The 16329-nt window shown below is 39.4% G+C and overlaps 1 protein-coding gene across 4 annotated transcripts in view; it reads right to left on the minus strand.

Moving 5' to 3' along the window:
- The window catches only part of TMCO1 (transmembrane and coiled-coil domains 1), a 51076-nt gene that overhangs the window by 22493 nt on the left and 12254 nt on the right, over positions 1-16329 (minus strand). For all 4 annotated transcript variants that reach the window (XR_013374196.1, XR_013374195.1, XM_077886922.1 and 1 more), the window contains 2 exons: positions 10488-10534; positions 8791-8858 (listed from right to left, as the gene is read on the minus strand). Coding sequence is in view for 2 of the 4 variants with exons in the window: in XM_077886922.1 (XP_077743048.1) it covers positions 8791-8858; positions 10488-10534 (115 nt within the window). In the remaining 2 variants the exon portion in view is untranslated. The remainder of the gene's footprint in view (positions 1-8790; positions 8859-10487; positions 10535-16329) is intronic.

Here is a 16329-nt window from a genome sequence, read left to right on the forward strand (position 1 = left end):
CAGGCTCCATGCAGGGAGCCCGATGTGGGACTCGATCCCAGGACCCAGGGATCACGCCCTGAGCTGAAGGCAAATGCTCAATCTCTGAGCCACCCAGGCGTCCCAAATTCTTAATTTTAATGAATTGATTTTTCTAGGAGACTTGAAGATCATCACAGGAATAGCTAAGTGAAGTGGTATCTAGCCTAATAAAGAAGAGTCAGTGAACAAAAGGGAAAGGTACAAAGAGAGAGATAGCTTATAAATATCATTATACCTCAGTAGATTATTTCTTTCAGTACACTTACTCTGTGGTTCCAGAAGGCAGGACCATGACTCATGAGTATGGGAAGGTCCAGTAAAAGGAATTACTTTCAAACCCTAAAAACTACTCAATAAATGCATGTTATTTCAGAAATCACCAGATTCCTCATTGTTGGAAATAACTGAACAAAGGAGGGAAAATTACCTGTTAGAGGTATTTTTTTTTTAAGATTTATTTACTTATTCATGAGAGATACTGAGAGAGAGGCAGAGACACATGCAGAGGCAGAAGCAGGCTCTATGTGGGGAGCCTGATGAGAGACTCGATCCTGGGACTCCAGGATCACACCCTGAGCTGAAGACAGATGCTCAACCTCTGAGTCACCAAGGCGTCCTATGCTAGAGGTATTAGTGAGGGGATTTTTGTACTGGGCCAGAAGTTGTGTATTAAATGACTTTTCAGGGATCCCTGGGTGGCGCAGCGGTTTAGCGCCTGCCTTTGGCCCGGGGCGCGATCCTGGAGACCCGAGATCGAATCCCACGTCGGGCTTCCGGTGCATGGAGCCTGCTTATCCCTCTGCCTGTGTCTCTGCCCCTCTCTCTCTCTCTGTGACTATCATAAATAAATAAAAATTATTAAAAAAAAAAAGTTAAATGACTTTTCAGATCTCTTCTAATTTTAAGATTGTTTCTATTCAAAAGATTTTATTTATTCATGAGAGACAGACAGTGAGAAAGAGAGAGAGGCAGAGACACAGGCAAAGGGAGAAGCAGGCTTCATGCTGGGAGCCTGATGTGGGACTCGATCCTGGGACTCCTGGATCACTCCCTGGGCCGAAGGCCGGCACTAAACCGCTGAGCCACCCAGGGATCCCTAAGATTGTTAATATTTCAACTTTATGGAAATGATCCAGGATGAAAGAAATAAATAGCTCAAAGCAGGGCCTCCTATTGCTTCTTTGGAAATCTGGAAACTCCAGTCCTTTCCATCTTAATCAAACCTCAGGCTTTTTTCTTAAAATCTGCCAGCTGTCAACAAATTTTAAGATTAAAAGGTATATTAGAGATAGTGTATCCCATTCTACAATAAACAGATGATTAAGGTGAAATGCAGAGAAATTATGTTAAAAACCGAAAAATATAATCATAATACGTACTAGAATTTTCATTTCATATGCCAGCTTATAAAAAACAGAGATATAGGGATCCCTGGGTGGCGCAGCGGTTTGGCGCCTGCCTTTGGCCCAGGGCGTGATCCTGGAGACCCGGGATCGAATCCCACGTCAGGCTCCCTGCATGGAGCTTCTTCTCCCTCTGCCTATGTCTCTGCCTCTCTCTCACTCTCTCTGTGACTATCATAAATAAATTAAAAAAAAAAAAAAAAGATGTTATTTAAAAAAAAAAACAACAGAGATATAGACTTTAAGGTCCTCACGGTCTTAGACAGAATAGTAATATATTTTTATTTTTTAAAGATTTTTGTTTGTTTGAAAGAGAGAGCACACCAGCAGGGGGAGGGGCAGAGGGAAAAGCAGATTCCCTACTGAGTCAGGGGGCCTGACGTAGGGGCTCAATCCCAGGACCCTGAGATCATGAAATGAGCTGAAGGCAGCCACTTAACTGAATGAGCTACCCAGGCACCCCATTAATATATTTTTTAAAATGCACAGGCACAATGACCAGAGCAAAAACATGACTTAGAGCCCAACAATTGTGCTCCTTGGCATCTATTCAAAGGAGTCGAAAACTCATGTGCACACAAAAACCTGCACATGGGTGTTTAAAGCAGCTTTAATCATAATTGCCAAAACCTGGAAGTAATCCAGATATAAATGGATAAACAAACTGGTATATCCAGACAATGAAATATTATTCAATGCTATAAAGAAATGAGCTATTGGCCATGAAGAGATGGAGGAACTCTAAATGGATATTACTAAGTGAAGGAAGCCAATCTGAAAAGGCTACATACTGTATGAGTCAAACTATATGACATTCTGAAAAAGTCAATACTATGGAGACAGCAAAAAGATCAGTGGTAAAAAAAAAATAAATAAAAAAAAAAAAGATCAGTGGTTGCCAGGAGTCCGGGTGGTAGAAGAGAAAGGAATGAATTGGCGGAGCAGAGAATTTTTAAAACAGTTAAATTACTCTGTTTGATACTATAATGATGGATACATGCCATTAACATTTGTCCAGACTCACTGAATGTACACCAAGCGTGATCTCTAATGTAAACTGTGGACTTTGGTGGTTGATGTGTCAGTGTAGGTTCACCAATTGTAAAAATGCACCACTTGGGCAAGGGAGGTCGCTGATAGCAAGGGGTAGAAGGTATATAGGAAATCTCTATCTTCCTCTCAATTTTTCTGTAAACCCAAATCTGCTCTAAAAAAAAAAAAAGGCTTATTAAAAAATTAATACAGCACTTAAATTAATAGTAAAACACTTATATTACATGAACTTCCACCAGTATTGCAAAGCAAAATAAGTAAAAAGCTACTGTTGTCAGTGTTCTGAATAAGAATGTTGACAAAAAGAAAATAGTGTCCTTAAGAACTAAGAACAGTCTTCCTTCTTGCCAATAGTAGCCTTCTATAAGAAGTTTGAATATAATGAAGATTTTCATGTCATTTTCTTCCTAAAGACATTGTATTTGATTTCTTTGATGTCTATGGCTTAAAGAAAAGGCATCTAATATTTTATCTTGTACTACTGAACTGCATAAATAGGCATTTCAATATTGGTGTAAGACTTAAAAATGTAATCACCAAGTAGTTGCTAGGTAATTATACAATATATGTTTTTCAGATATGGCCCTTGACTCAAGAGATTTAAGAGTGGAGAAATAAAACGGAAATACATAAGATATCATGGAACACACAAGAGATTGCCATTCAGTGTTAGATGGCTCACTTGAGTGACGATGCTATGAAAACTGCAGAGAAAACCCACGGGGCCTCCGCTGATGAGGGAAGTGCTCTGACCCCCACATGAGCTTGTATATAGCTTTGAAAACTATCAAAGCAGCAATATGGCTATTATATTTGGTTGCCATCTTTATTTGGCTTTCTTTAGTATTTCATTATGAAGTATTTAACCCTCTCTGGTTGTTCTAATTCAATTCAGCTTAGACCTAGGGAGGAGAAGAAGGCAGCAGAGAAGAAAGGAGGGAGGGGAAATTTGGAAAGAATGAAACCAAGTCATTTGTCTGATCATATATGATTATCTATCTAGAAAATCAGAGAACCAAATTAAAACCTATTAGAGTTTAGCAAGATGGTCAGTTACAAAATAACAAAAATTGGTAACCTACTTTTATACCACTAGCAATGAGCTAGAAGATATAAAATACATGCAAAACCTATTTGAAAATAAACTACAAAAGTTATAAGATAGACTTAGCAGAAACACCATGTTCCTAGATGGGAATATTAAAAATTATAAAAGTGTTTAAGATTTTAAAATTAACATATAAATCAAATATCATCAACATATAATCAAAAACTTAAGTCAAAACTTGAATGGGATTATCTTAGGGGAAACTGACACATTCTAAAATTCCCATGAAAGAATGTGTGTCTCAAGGGGTGCCTGGGTGGCTCAGTTGGTTAAACATCTGCCTTCGGCTCAGGTCATGATCCCAGGGTCCTGGGATCGAGCCCCACATCAGGTTCCCTGCTCAGTAGGGAGCCTGCTTCTCCCTGTCCCTCTGCCCTTCCCTCTCCCCCTTCAGCTTATGCTTGCTTGCCCTCTCTCTCTCTCAAATAAATCTTGGAAGGAAGGAAGGAAGGAAGGAAGGAAGGAAGGAAGGAAGGAAGGAAGGAAGGAAGGAAAAGAATTGAAAAGTGAAATGAAACAAAACGAAAAGACTGACTCAGGAACAGTGAGCAGTGCAGTTAGAACACAATAGTTTGTAGACAGTAAAAACAAAGTCGAAGAACAGGCTGGAGCCAACACATGGAATGCCATGAAAGCCAGGTTAAAGAGTTTGGACTTAAATCAGTAGTCAGAGTGGCACAATGCAACATAAGGACTTGAGTAGAGACACATGAGTTATAGCCCAGCTCAACGTTTTCTAGCTTTAAGACTTTGGGCAAGTTAAATAACTTGGGAGTCTCATATTCTCATCAGTATAATAAAGACTATAATCCTCATTTCAGAAGGTTGTTAAGATTACAAAGGCAACATATATAAAGGCCAACAGTGGCCAACAGACTTCCTGTTCCATCAGTAGCAAATGTGGTTATTAGACAACGGGTAACATGCTTTTGGGGACAGTTAACTTACTGCTGCAGTGACAGGAGGCACCCGAGGATGGAGAGCAGCTAGGAAGCTACTGGCATGCCCAAGGTCAAGCGGTAATAGCAGAGTGGAAAGGCAATGAGCTGAAACCCGGATGAGAGCTGGTGCAGCATGGATGAAGAGGAGGGAGAGGAGGGAAGTAGGGAGGAAGGGTAGGAGGAAGGTAGGAGGAAGGGTAGGATGGGCAGATGGATGGATGACTAGATAGACACAAAGAGTTGAATAAACAGGAACTCTTAACTGATGGAACAGAGGACTGACAATGTTAGAGATAACTCAGTGTCTAACGTTACACTTGGGGCAGGGTAGATACACAAGAAACGTGTGCTGAAAGGAAGAGGGGGGTAAGCAATAAAGCTTTCAATTCCAGGTTAGCAGAAATGAGCACCACTGAAAGACACAGAAGTATCAAGAAGAGTGTGGCTTTGGCAGAGAACGTGATGAGTTCCAAGTAAGCCTCAAAAATAACGTAAAGAGAAATAAGTCTCTCTGATGCTCAGGGACAGACAGGCATGTTCCGCAGCCCAAGGAAAAGGCAAAATATAGCTGGGGTAGGGTGTTATTACTATAAAACTTCTCTAAGAGAGCTCTATAATGGATCTTCTACAAATTACAAGGTCCTCTACATAAAAAAGAACAATAAATTTTTAACTAGTAAATCAATATTTCCTATATAGATGTCTATTCTATTTGAAGGCAATACATGGCATGAGGGCTCAGGCTGGGCAATTTTCTTTTATCTCCCACAGTGTGAGGCACAAAAAATGGCATGCAGCTTTTTGACCTGAATAAACATTAAAAATAGTTGAAACCTATAAATATTCATGTAGCACACTCACAAAAAATTGAGAACTGGAGGAAGAATATCAAAGGAAGGCAAATGAAAATTATTAACTCAAAAGAGAAAGAAATATAAGAAATATGGTATAATACTTTGTGGTTATGTGATTCTATGACTATATGCAGATATGTCAGCTTCCTTTAGTAACTAAAGCAATTATAGATTCAAATCAAAACTGTATGCCAAGCTCTAGTTTTAACTACAGAAAAGAAAGAAAGAACAGGCAAATTGTTCTAAAAAGGTAATCTAACATTACGTCCTACTGTAAATAATGAACATAAGCCAAAATGATTCATTTCCATGTTTCACAACTTCATTTACAAGACTTCTCCCTACTTAAACCTAAAGTCAACACTCTCATCATTAAAGAGATATAGTCTTTGAAAATTAGATTTATATTACTCTAACCTGTCAACAGGATGCACATGATTTTGCACTATTTTTTCCAAACACTATTGATAAATTAATACTGAAATAAACACTCTCAGTATTTTTTGCTGATATTAGCCTGTCTTATTACAAGACTCTCTGAGCTATCCTACGCTGAAATAAACTATGACCTAAGAGTCAGTAGAAGACATTTTCATTTGAGCTGAAGCCTTTATTTGTTGGTGCAAGATTCTAGTGCTCTTCTAATCTCAGTTGTGGAAGCCCATACAGAAACAGGGACCAGCAACTCTAGGTAGCTTGGAATGCTGAGCCTCCTACATGGGGAGCAGTCCTCCAGTCTTGTGATGGACTTTATGGGAATGAGAAATAAACTTCTGTTAGAGAACACACACACACACACACACACACACGTGTGCGCGAACATATTTTCATCAACTACATTCAGACTTTTAAAGTTTTAAGAATTTTGTTCCAATGTAATTGGTTTGCTAACTAATATTTTCATAAGTGAACCACTGACATCTTGCAAATTAATAATTATAATTAAAAAAATTTTGGTTCAAGGGGTGCCTGGGTGGCTCAGTCAGTTAAGCATCTGACTCTTAAGACTCTTGATTTCAGCTCAGGTTGTGATCTCAGTGTCCTGGAATTGAGGCCCGTGTAGTCATCTCTGTGGCCAGCAGGGAGTCTGCTGGAGATCTCTCCCTCTGCGCCTCCTCCTGCTCATATATGCCCTATCTCTCTCAAATAAATAAATAAATCTTAAAAAAAAAATTATGTTTCACATTTCAAATGGCATCAAATTCTTATCTCAGAATAGTATAAAAACCATGACAGTGGAAACTGAGTTGTATATTTACAAATTTTTAAGATTTATTCAATAAATATCTTTATAAGCCTTGAAACTCTAAGGATATGAAAACTGTTACATGTGAAGACTATAAGGAACTTACAGTCCAGTAAAAGCAGACATAAACATAAATTTGATAAAGAAACATAAGAATGAGGAATAGAATAAAGTGCTGAACCTCTAGCAAAGCAAGACTCAAATTTGCCACAAAAATCACTCAATCAAGCTAAGGTCAATCAGAATAGACACACATGCACACACAACACTAACCTTAAAAATATTATTTAGTAGTATGCGTGAAGAGAAACCTAAGGAGAAGTTAATCATTGAATTTAAAATGTATAGCTGAGGACTTACCCAGCTCTATACTGTCCAGAGTACACTTTAAAAAGAATATCTGAGTATTTGTGTTGTACCATGGACACTTAGTGGTTAACTATAAAACCTTTCAGTGTTTGCTTTGCCTCATAATTCATGGGAATATATACCCAAGAAATGAGATAAAGTATGGCAGGATGAAAAGAGTATTGAGTTTAGAATTACCAGCCAGAAATCATGAGACTTCTGGATACCTTAGGCAAGTTATTTTACCTTCCAAAGGTTCCTTTCAGCTCTAAAGGTTCTATGATTTCAGTAATCATTAGTCAAAAGGAAATTTTATATTAAAATCATTTGGACACCCACTCTAGTCCCTCACCTAAGTAAAAATAGCCACTCACTTTCTTCTCCCTCAGCTGCACTTCACACGGATTTCTAGTATAATATCCATCAACATATTTGTTTATCTTTTCTTCCCATAAAACTGGCTATTACTGAGGGCGGGGGCCACACCTTATTTGTCATATTCTGATACTCCCACAATGCCTGGCACAATGTGGGCACTGAACTAGTAGGGAGGAAGAGGGGAGGTGCAGGGAGAGAGAGACAGAAATGAAGCAGGGGAGGAAGAGTAGGAGGAAAGAAAGGAAAAGAGGGAGGGAGGGAAATTCTCATTCCTGTGGGATGATTCAGGTGGGCCTTGAAAAGTAATAAATGACTACCTGTCATGTCTGGATACTTTCCCAGTTTCTGTCAAAAGCAGTTCCACGATTACTCAGGCCTGCTACCTGCCAGTTTAGACAACAGTAACTTAATTTATCATTATACAAGGTAATGGTTGTTAAGACTCTAAAAGAGTCAAACATCTCTATAAGACTACCCTCATTTTGAACAAGTATGCTAGTCAGTAACTTAAAACACAGGGGGCATATTAAATTCTCTTTAGAGGCTCCATAATACCTTAGTCTTTACCTTGTACATAAAAGATTCTCAATATTAAAGAGGGTGAGGAGGTGCCTGGGTGGCTCAGTCAGTTAAGCATCTGCCTTTGACTCAGGTCATGATCCTGGAGTCCTGGAATTGAGTCCCACATTGGGCTCCCTGCTCAGTGGAGGGCCTGCTTCTCCCTCTCCTTCCCCTCCCCACCCTTGCTCATGTTCTCCCTCTATCTCAAATAAATACAATCTATAAGGAAAAAATAAAGGGTGAGAAAGTTATCATATAATTGAATTCTCTCAAAATTGAATTTCCTTGATTTTGGTAATTGGATTGAAGTTATATATGAGATTATCCATGTTCCTAGGAAATACACATTTTAGTAGTTATGGCAGCTCCTCAGTGGCTCAATCTGTTAAGCATCTACCTTTGGTTCAGGTCATGATCCCAGGGTCCTGGGATGGAGCCCTGGGGGAACTCCCTGCTTAGCAAGGAGTTGACTTCCCCTCTCCCTCCACCCCTCCCCCTCTCCCTATGCTGCTCCCCCTGCTTGTGTGGGTACTCTCTCTCTCTCTCTGTCAAATAAATAAAATCTTTTAAAAAAAAAAATTAGTAGTTATGGATAAAAAGGGCATGAACCCTATACTCTTGAATAATTAAGAAAAATACATAAATAATATATATATGTAATAACATAAATAATATATGAGCATATAGTTGATATGGAGAGACAGAAAAAGAGAAACAAGAGAAATGTGAATCTGGATAATGGATATATTATTCTTGTAACTTTTCTGTAAATTTGAGATATCAAAATAAAATATTACCAAAAAAAGTTAATTGCTTACAAATACACACACGGAAAGAACAATAATTAAGTAAAAGCATATTACTAAAGGGTACTCACATAGAATTGAACATTCCCATTAGGGCAGTAAAACAAAAGCCAATTGCAAACATGGATTTCATTCGGACCTATAAAGAGACCAATAAATTGTCATTTCACACCAAAGTCACCACTAAAGCACACCCCAAAATCGTGATTTCACGTCATGTTTAAAATGCACCCCATAGCAAAAAGCTATTTACTGGCTAACCCACCCTCCACCTCCATGCCCTTCTCCTTGCCCACGTCTGGTGAACAGTATTGGGGTGGCGATGTGACAATTCTGGCCAGTGAGTTACAAATACAAGTACTAAACCAGACTTTGAAAAGGGACAAACTTGGCCTACATCCTTTTAAGCCTTCTGCCCATTCTTCTTGCCTGGAATGAAGAATATAATGCCTGAAGATAAAGGATAAAGCACCTTCAAATAAACAACCATAATCTGAGAATGGCTAACCTAAGTCCTTAATGACAGTACTGAGCTGCCATACCAGTCCAGTACTATCAACTTCTGGATTTCTTTCACAAGTAAAAAATCTTCATTTGTTTAAGTTGTTGTTGGTTAGATATTCTATTACTTGCAGCTAACTTCTTAATTACATATGTGGTAAATAAATAAACGAAAGATCATAAAGATGTAAGATTAAGATTAATAGTTATCTCTGGATGATAGTTGTTTGTTTTTTGCATGCTCTTCTGACTGAGTTAACCTGGCACCCCTGGATGACAAGGTTTATCAGCGATTTTTCTCTCTTCTTTCTGTAGTTTCCAAATTTAGCCTCATAAACATTTAATAATTATGTCAACAGAATAGCTACTTTCAAAAAGATGTACTTCTAAATTATAGCCTTACTCAATAAGAATTTCAAGGAACGGAAGATAATATAGCAAAGGTCTCTTAGAAAGCAAACACAATTGTTGCACAGTTCAGATGTCCTGTGTTAAACATACAGAAATTAAATAGAAAAATTAGTCAAGCTATATAATTAGCCTATCTATGCTTTAGAAAAACTCTTCAACAAACTCTATTCTTTATAAATGATGAGTAAATGGGTAATAACATTATTTTCCTTTACACTTTATGGTATGCCTGATATACAGAACAAAAGGTCTCTTAAAGAACAAAGGCAACAATAAAGGCCACCTATAATGCTCCAACTCAGATCCTGGTGTGACACAGGTCACCAGAAAACCAAAGATTCACCAATGACATAAAAAAGAAAAAGAAAATAGACTACTTCATTTGAAACATAAGGGCAAAGCTAATTAAGAACTGTGAAAGGGGGATCCCTGGGTGGCGCAGCGGTTTGGCAGCGGTTTGGCGCCTGCCTTTGGCTCAGGGCGCGATCCTGGAGACCCGGGATCGAATCCCACGTCGGGTTCCCAGTGCATGGAGCCTGCTTCTCCCTCTGCCTGTGTCTCTGCGCCTCTCTCTCTCTCTCTCTCTCTCTCTGTGACTATCATTAAAAAAAAAAAAAAAAAAAAAGAACTGTGAAAGGGACAAATCATGACCTCTGAGACAGCCTGAAAGAGCTACCCTTATTATGGAGATGAAGTTCAAGCCCAGAGCATATTTTCATTTCCATCTTATCCGGGAACACCCATGACATTATTGGGTGAATTTCTGAAAAGGTAAGTACAATGTACATAATATAAATCAGTCTTTTGTTATAAAACATTTTGTGGTTTACCACAATATTATACTTTAGACTCTTACCATGGAAAGGTCCCTGTTGTTATTTTTCAGTTTCTCTTCTTGCCTCTCTGTAAAGAATTAATGAACTGGTTAATATACACAATGCTGAGCACAAAGCAGATGTTAAACTGTCACTGGTGACTACAAAAGCATTTCTGTCTCAGGATCACTTAATAATAAGAAGAGCTGAATATCTGGAATATTGTATGCTTTATATTAGTAGCAAACTCAAATGCAGCAGAGCACTGAAGTGTTTCAATTTAAATAAATAAAAATCTTTATTAAAAATTACCTCTGGTATTAGTGTCTTAACTCTGTACACTAAGATATATTTTAAACTACAGTGATGGAAAAGTGTAAACACAATGTTTGTACTTAGGTTTCAAACATGAGTTACTCATCTCATGTTTTTTCCCCTTCTTTCATTTTCTTCAAGAGAGCAGAGTCCAAAAACTAAAAGTCAATCAAGACATATTTAAAATTCAGGTTTTTTCATATTACAGTTAATTACTCTAAAAATAAGCGTCGTTTTCTAGGTAAGTCACTTAGAAAGCTAGACAATTTCACATATATTTCCAGCAAGTTGTTACATCCATTTAATCTGAACTGCTTAAGGAAGTCTCAACGGTACATTAATGCCCTTATTTACTGTACTCCATCAACAGAAGGGATTTGTTTCCAGGAAGAAACTGAAGTCCCACAAAGGGAAAGTGACTTGGTAGAGACCCCATGGGCATTCCATGGCAAAGCCAGGACTAGAATCCCAGTTTCCCAACTCCCAACCCATTGACCTCTATGTTCGCTCTGATACTGTTCTCTTTGATCATGTATTATTATCGCCATTTATTTAACAAATACTGGTTACCTACTATGTGCCAGGCACTTTTCTGAGCACTGGAGATACATGAATGAAAAAAAGTACACAAAAACCCCCACCCTCATAGGAAGACTACAAAATAAAAATATAAGATCCTTTAAATCTTTTTTTTTTAAGATTTTATTTATTTATTCTTTTTTTTTTTTTAATTTTTATTTATTTATGATAGTCACAGAGAGAGAGAGAGAGGCAGAGACAGGCAGAGGGAGAAGCAGGCTCCATGCACCGGGAGCCCGACGTGGGATTCGATCCTGGGTCTCCAGGATCGCGCCCTGGGCCAAAGGCAGACGCCAAACCACTGCGCCACCCAGGGATCCCTTATTTATTTATTCTTGAGAGACAGAGAGAGAGACAGGCAGAGGGAGAAGCAGGCTCCAAGCAGGGAGCCCGACGTGGGACTTGATCCCGGGTCTCCAGGATCACGCCCTGGGCTGAAGGTGGTGCTAAACTGCTGAGCCATCCGGGCTGCCCATAAGATATTTTAAAATAAAAAAGCCATACCATTAGAATAAACTGGTGCGAGGGCTAGCAAATTTGAGCAGGTAAAGGAAAGGAGGAACTAAAAGAGGCCTACAGGGAGGCTGACTTGAGGAGTGGACCACAGTTTCCAAACAGTACACAGCGAGATGAAGACATGACCCCTTGCCCTGAACTGCTCCTACCCAGTTTATTCGCCCTGGGAGGGAAGGATATGGGGAGAAGAGAGTAGGATGCTGCAAAAATATGGAAGAAAAGGAACAGAAAGAATGGAGCTAAGTCTACCTTGGGGGTGGGAACTCCTTTGCTATCTAGGCAGTCCTCTTACAATGTAACAAGACGTTTTTAAATTGGGAGGGGTAAGGACTGGGGAATGAGATGACCAGAAGGTAAGCAGGCATAAAATAACTGGAGAGGGAAGGGACTACCACTACAAATAAAAAAAAGGTATAGGAGATCTCCTATGCTAGAAGCTTTGACATATTCCTGACTCCCTCCTTTCTCATCCAGACACCACATCCTTTAATTATACCTCATACATATTTTTTAAAGATTTGTTTTTTGAAAGAGAGAGAGCGTGCACACTTGCAGGGGAGGGGCAGAGGGACAAGGAATCTCAAACAGACTCCCTGCTGAGCACTGAACCCAACACGGGGCTCACCCTAGGACCTGGAGACCATGACCTAGGCAAAATTAAGAGTCACACACTTAACCGACTGAGCCCCCCAGCCGGCCATAGAGCCTCACATACCTCATAAATATTTATGAACCCCTCCTCCTCTTTCCCTTATCCTTAGGATTTCTAACTCCTTTTTACCTATGTTAGGTCTTCTAGCATGTCTAACTGCCCCCAAACTTGCTCCCTCAAAACCATCTTTCTGACATAGCTGCTTGTCAGATGTACCTAAAATGCAAAACTGACCAAAACTATGACACTTCCCAGCTTAAATTCTGGCATGGCCTTTCACCCCCATAAGGTCATGATCTAGCGTCACCTGCAAGTCTGATGTTTGCCTCTGCTTACTCTGCAGCCCCATTTCCAATCTCTCCCATGAGCCGTTACATTCCTGAAACACCAAACAATTCTAAGCTGCTCTCTATGTGAAGGTTTTCTCTAGATCCAGTGTCTTTGTTCATGAAGTCCTTTCTACTTGGGTGACCAACTGTCCCAGTTTTCCCAGGATTGTTCCCGTTTTAGCTCTGAAAACCACACATCACAAAAAACTACTCAGTATCAACCAACTGGGATTTCTTCCTAGAATGTTTTATCCTGACCCTATCTAACCCCTTCCTGGCTAGCTAGTACTCAACTTTTAAGCCTCAGTTCTTGGTCACCTCCTTTTCAAAATCTTGATTCCTTAGTCAATATTACTCTATAGAGCTTTCTTTTTTTTTAAATTTTATTTATTTATTCATGAGAGACAGAGAGAGAGAGAGAGAGACAGACAGACAGGCAAAGGGAGAAGCAGGTTCCATGCAGAGAGCCCGATGTGGGACTCCATCCCGAGTCTCCAAGATCACATCCTGGGCTGAAGGTGGTGCTAAACCACTGAGCCACCCAGGTTGCCCTCTATAGAGCTTTCTAGAGTTATGAAAATATTCTGTATCTTTGCTGACAATAAAGTAAGTACTAATTACATGTGGCTCCCAAGCAAATAAAATGTGGCTAGTGTAACTGAGGAACTAAAATTTTAACTTCATTTAAACTTTAATTTAAAAAGTCAAATGTAGGGGATCCCTGGGTGGCTCAGCGGTTTGGTGCCTGCCTTCGACCCAGGGCCTGATCCTGGAGACCCGGGATAGAGTCCCACATCAGGCTTTCTGCATGGAGGCTGCTTTTCCCTCTGCCTGTGTTTCTGCCTCTCTCTGTGTGTCTCTCATGAATAAATGAATAAAATCTTTAAAAAAAAAAGTTAAAAAATAAAATGAAAAGTCAAATGTAGCTCATGGCTGCTGTACTAGACAATGCAATCTTAAGACACTGGATTAGAATTCCTTTCTTTATGCTTCCAGAATATTCCTTGCACATCTTTATCATTATACTGGGTTTTTACATTCTCTTGTAATGATCTGTTTATATACCCATCAACCCAACCAGATGGCAACCTCTTGGAGAACAAGGAATCTCTAAGCCTTCTTCATCTCTGTATCCTCAGTACCTGGCAAGTAGTTAGTTGCTCAGTAATGTAGTATGTGTTCAGTATCACTTCATGAATGATTCAGCAATATAACAAAAGCTGACCTGAAGATACAAAATACCAAAAATCCTTTTCTAGGGAGTAGTCCTTTACGATGAAGCTGGTAACCTGAATAGGCAGAAAAGGACAAAGAGCCTAGAAGTTGAGAGCAAACTAAGGTGACATAGTTTCTCTAAAGCTTTAACATTTTTTTCACTTATGTCCAAACAGAAACAATAACCGTAAATATTATCAAGGTAGACTCTATATATACATGGCTTAACAAGAATATAGCAGCACAGGTTTATGATACATACCCCAACAGTACCACGGTTCTTAAAGATTTGCAATTCAAATTGTTAATAATTACCTACCACACAAATAAAGTAGTTTTAGTGGGCTTCAAATAATTCATAAATAAGTTAATACTCACTTGATTTTTGAGGAGGTAAAAGATACAAATATCTTAGATGTTTGCTTTCACTCCTGCCTAGCTCTGGTAAATTCATAGCAGAGCACTATGAGCTGCACAAGGTTCAGTTAGATGGGACAGCAAAAGAAGCTAAGACTAATTCTCAGCATAGGCATTTTACTCATGGACAATTACAGCTGATCATGTCCGAGGCTACCTGAAAGGTGTATGTTACAGACTCGAGTGATTTCACATTTCACCAGGGACCACGCCCGACAGAAGAGAATCAAAAAGACAGTACACAAAAAGGTATAGTTGAGGGTGCTTGGGGGGCTCGGTGGTTGAGCATCTACCTTTGGTTCAGGTCATGATCCTGGGGTCCTGGGATCGAATCCCACATAAGGCTCCCTGTGAGGAGCCTGCTTCTCCCTCTGCCTGTGTCTCTGCCTCTCTCACTCTGTCTCTCACGAGTAAATAAATAAAATCTTAGGAAAAAAAAAGATGCCTCTAGAGAAAAGGGACAAAAAAGAAGAGACAGAACAAAGAAACAACAAACTAAACAAATATATTTAACAGGGAAACACATGCAAAATTTCATCTGAAATGAACCTGATCTATATGTGGGTAGGAAATGCAAAGACACCTCAAGAAGCATAAATATTATAAAAACAAAGAAGTTAATACTCAAATGTTCTCTCAGGACACCTGGGTGGCTCAGTGGTTGAGCATCTGCCTTTGGCTCAGGGCATCATCCCGGGGTCCTGGGATCGAGTCCCACATCAGGCTCCCCTGTGAGGAGCCTGCTTCTCCCTCTGCCTGTATCTCTGCCTCTTTCTCTGAGTCTCTCATGAATTAAAAAAAAAAAAAATCTTCAAATGTTCTAGAAGATGTAACAGTCTTTAGAAATCCAAAAATGTCCATTTAAAAAAGAGTAAATCTGATCTAATGGAAGTGCTACCAATAGAGAAACAATTTCAGGTACTCCCCAAGTTATGAACAACAAACTTGCAAATCCCATAAAGCCACAGTTAGCTTTATATACCTCCCCTTACTCCCACTAACCCCTCAAAACTGATGATACCGGGATACCTGGGTGGCTCAGCAGTTTAGCACCTGCCTTGGGCCCAGGGCATGATCCTGGAGTCCCGGGATCGAGTCCCACGTCACGCTCCCTGCATGGAGCCTGCTTCTCCCTCTGCCTGTGTCTCTGTCTCTCTCTCGCTCTGTGTCTCATGAATAAATAAAAAAAAATCTTAAAAAACAAAAACAAAAACTGATGATACCTTTATTTATTTATAAAGATTTCATTTATTTATTCATGAGAGACAGAGAGAGAGAGAGAGAGAGAGAGAGAGAGAGAGGCAGGCAGAGACATAGGCAGTGGGAGAAGCAGGCTCCATGAAGGGAGCCCAATGCGGGATTCGATCCCAAGATCCTGGGGTCACACCCTGAGCCAAAGGCAGATGCTTAACCGATGAACCACCCAGGTGTCCCCTGATGATACCTTTAAACAGCTGCTGGGAAAATGCCTGATCTAGTCTTTCCATTTTCATTTTTCTCCATTCCCAACTCTGTTAATTGCATCTCAGATGATCATATTCATATTTTCTCTATCTCCACACATACATGTTCTTTTAACCCCTCTTTTTTTTTTCTTTCACTTCTTAGAAAATCATTAAACTACTTCTTTATCTCCTTCTATTTGACTACCAAACCTTGACTTTAATAACTGCTGGGCGAAGATTTTTTTCAGTTATTCATTCTCATTATTTTAAAATATAACACTCAAGTTTTGCAAGGATATTCTATTAGACATAATGAAAAGTGAAAAATTTAAGTCCTTAAAAGTACTTAAAATACTCTTTAAAGGGGATCCCTGGGTGGCGCAGCGGTTTGGCGCCTGCCTTTGGCCCAGGGCGC

The sequence above is a fragment of the Canis aureus genome, chromosome 38, assembly GCF_053574225.1.
Source record: "Canis aureus isolate CA01 chromosome 38, VMU_Caureus_v.1.0, whole genome shotgun sequence".
In the NCBI taxonomy this organism is placed as follows: domain Eukaryota; kingdom Metazoa; phylum Chordata; class Mammalia; order Carnivora; family Canidae; genus Canis; species Canis aureus.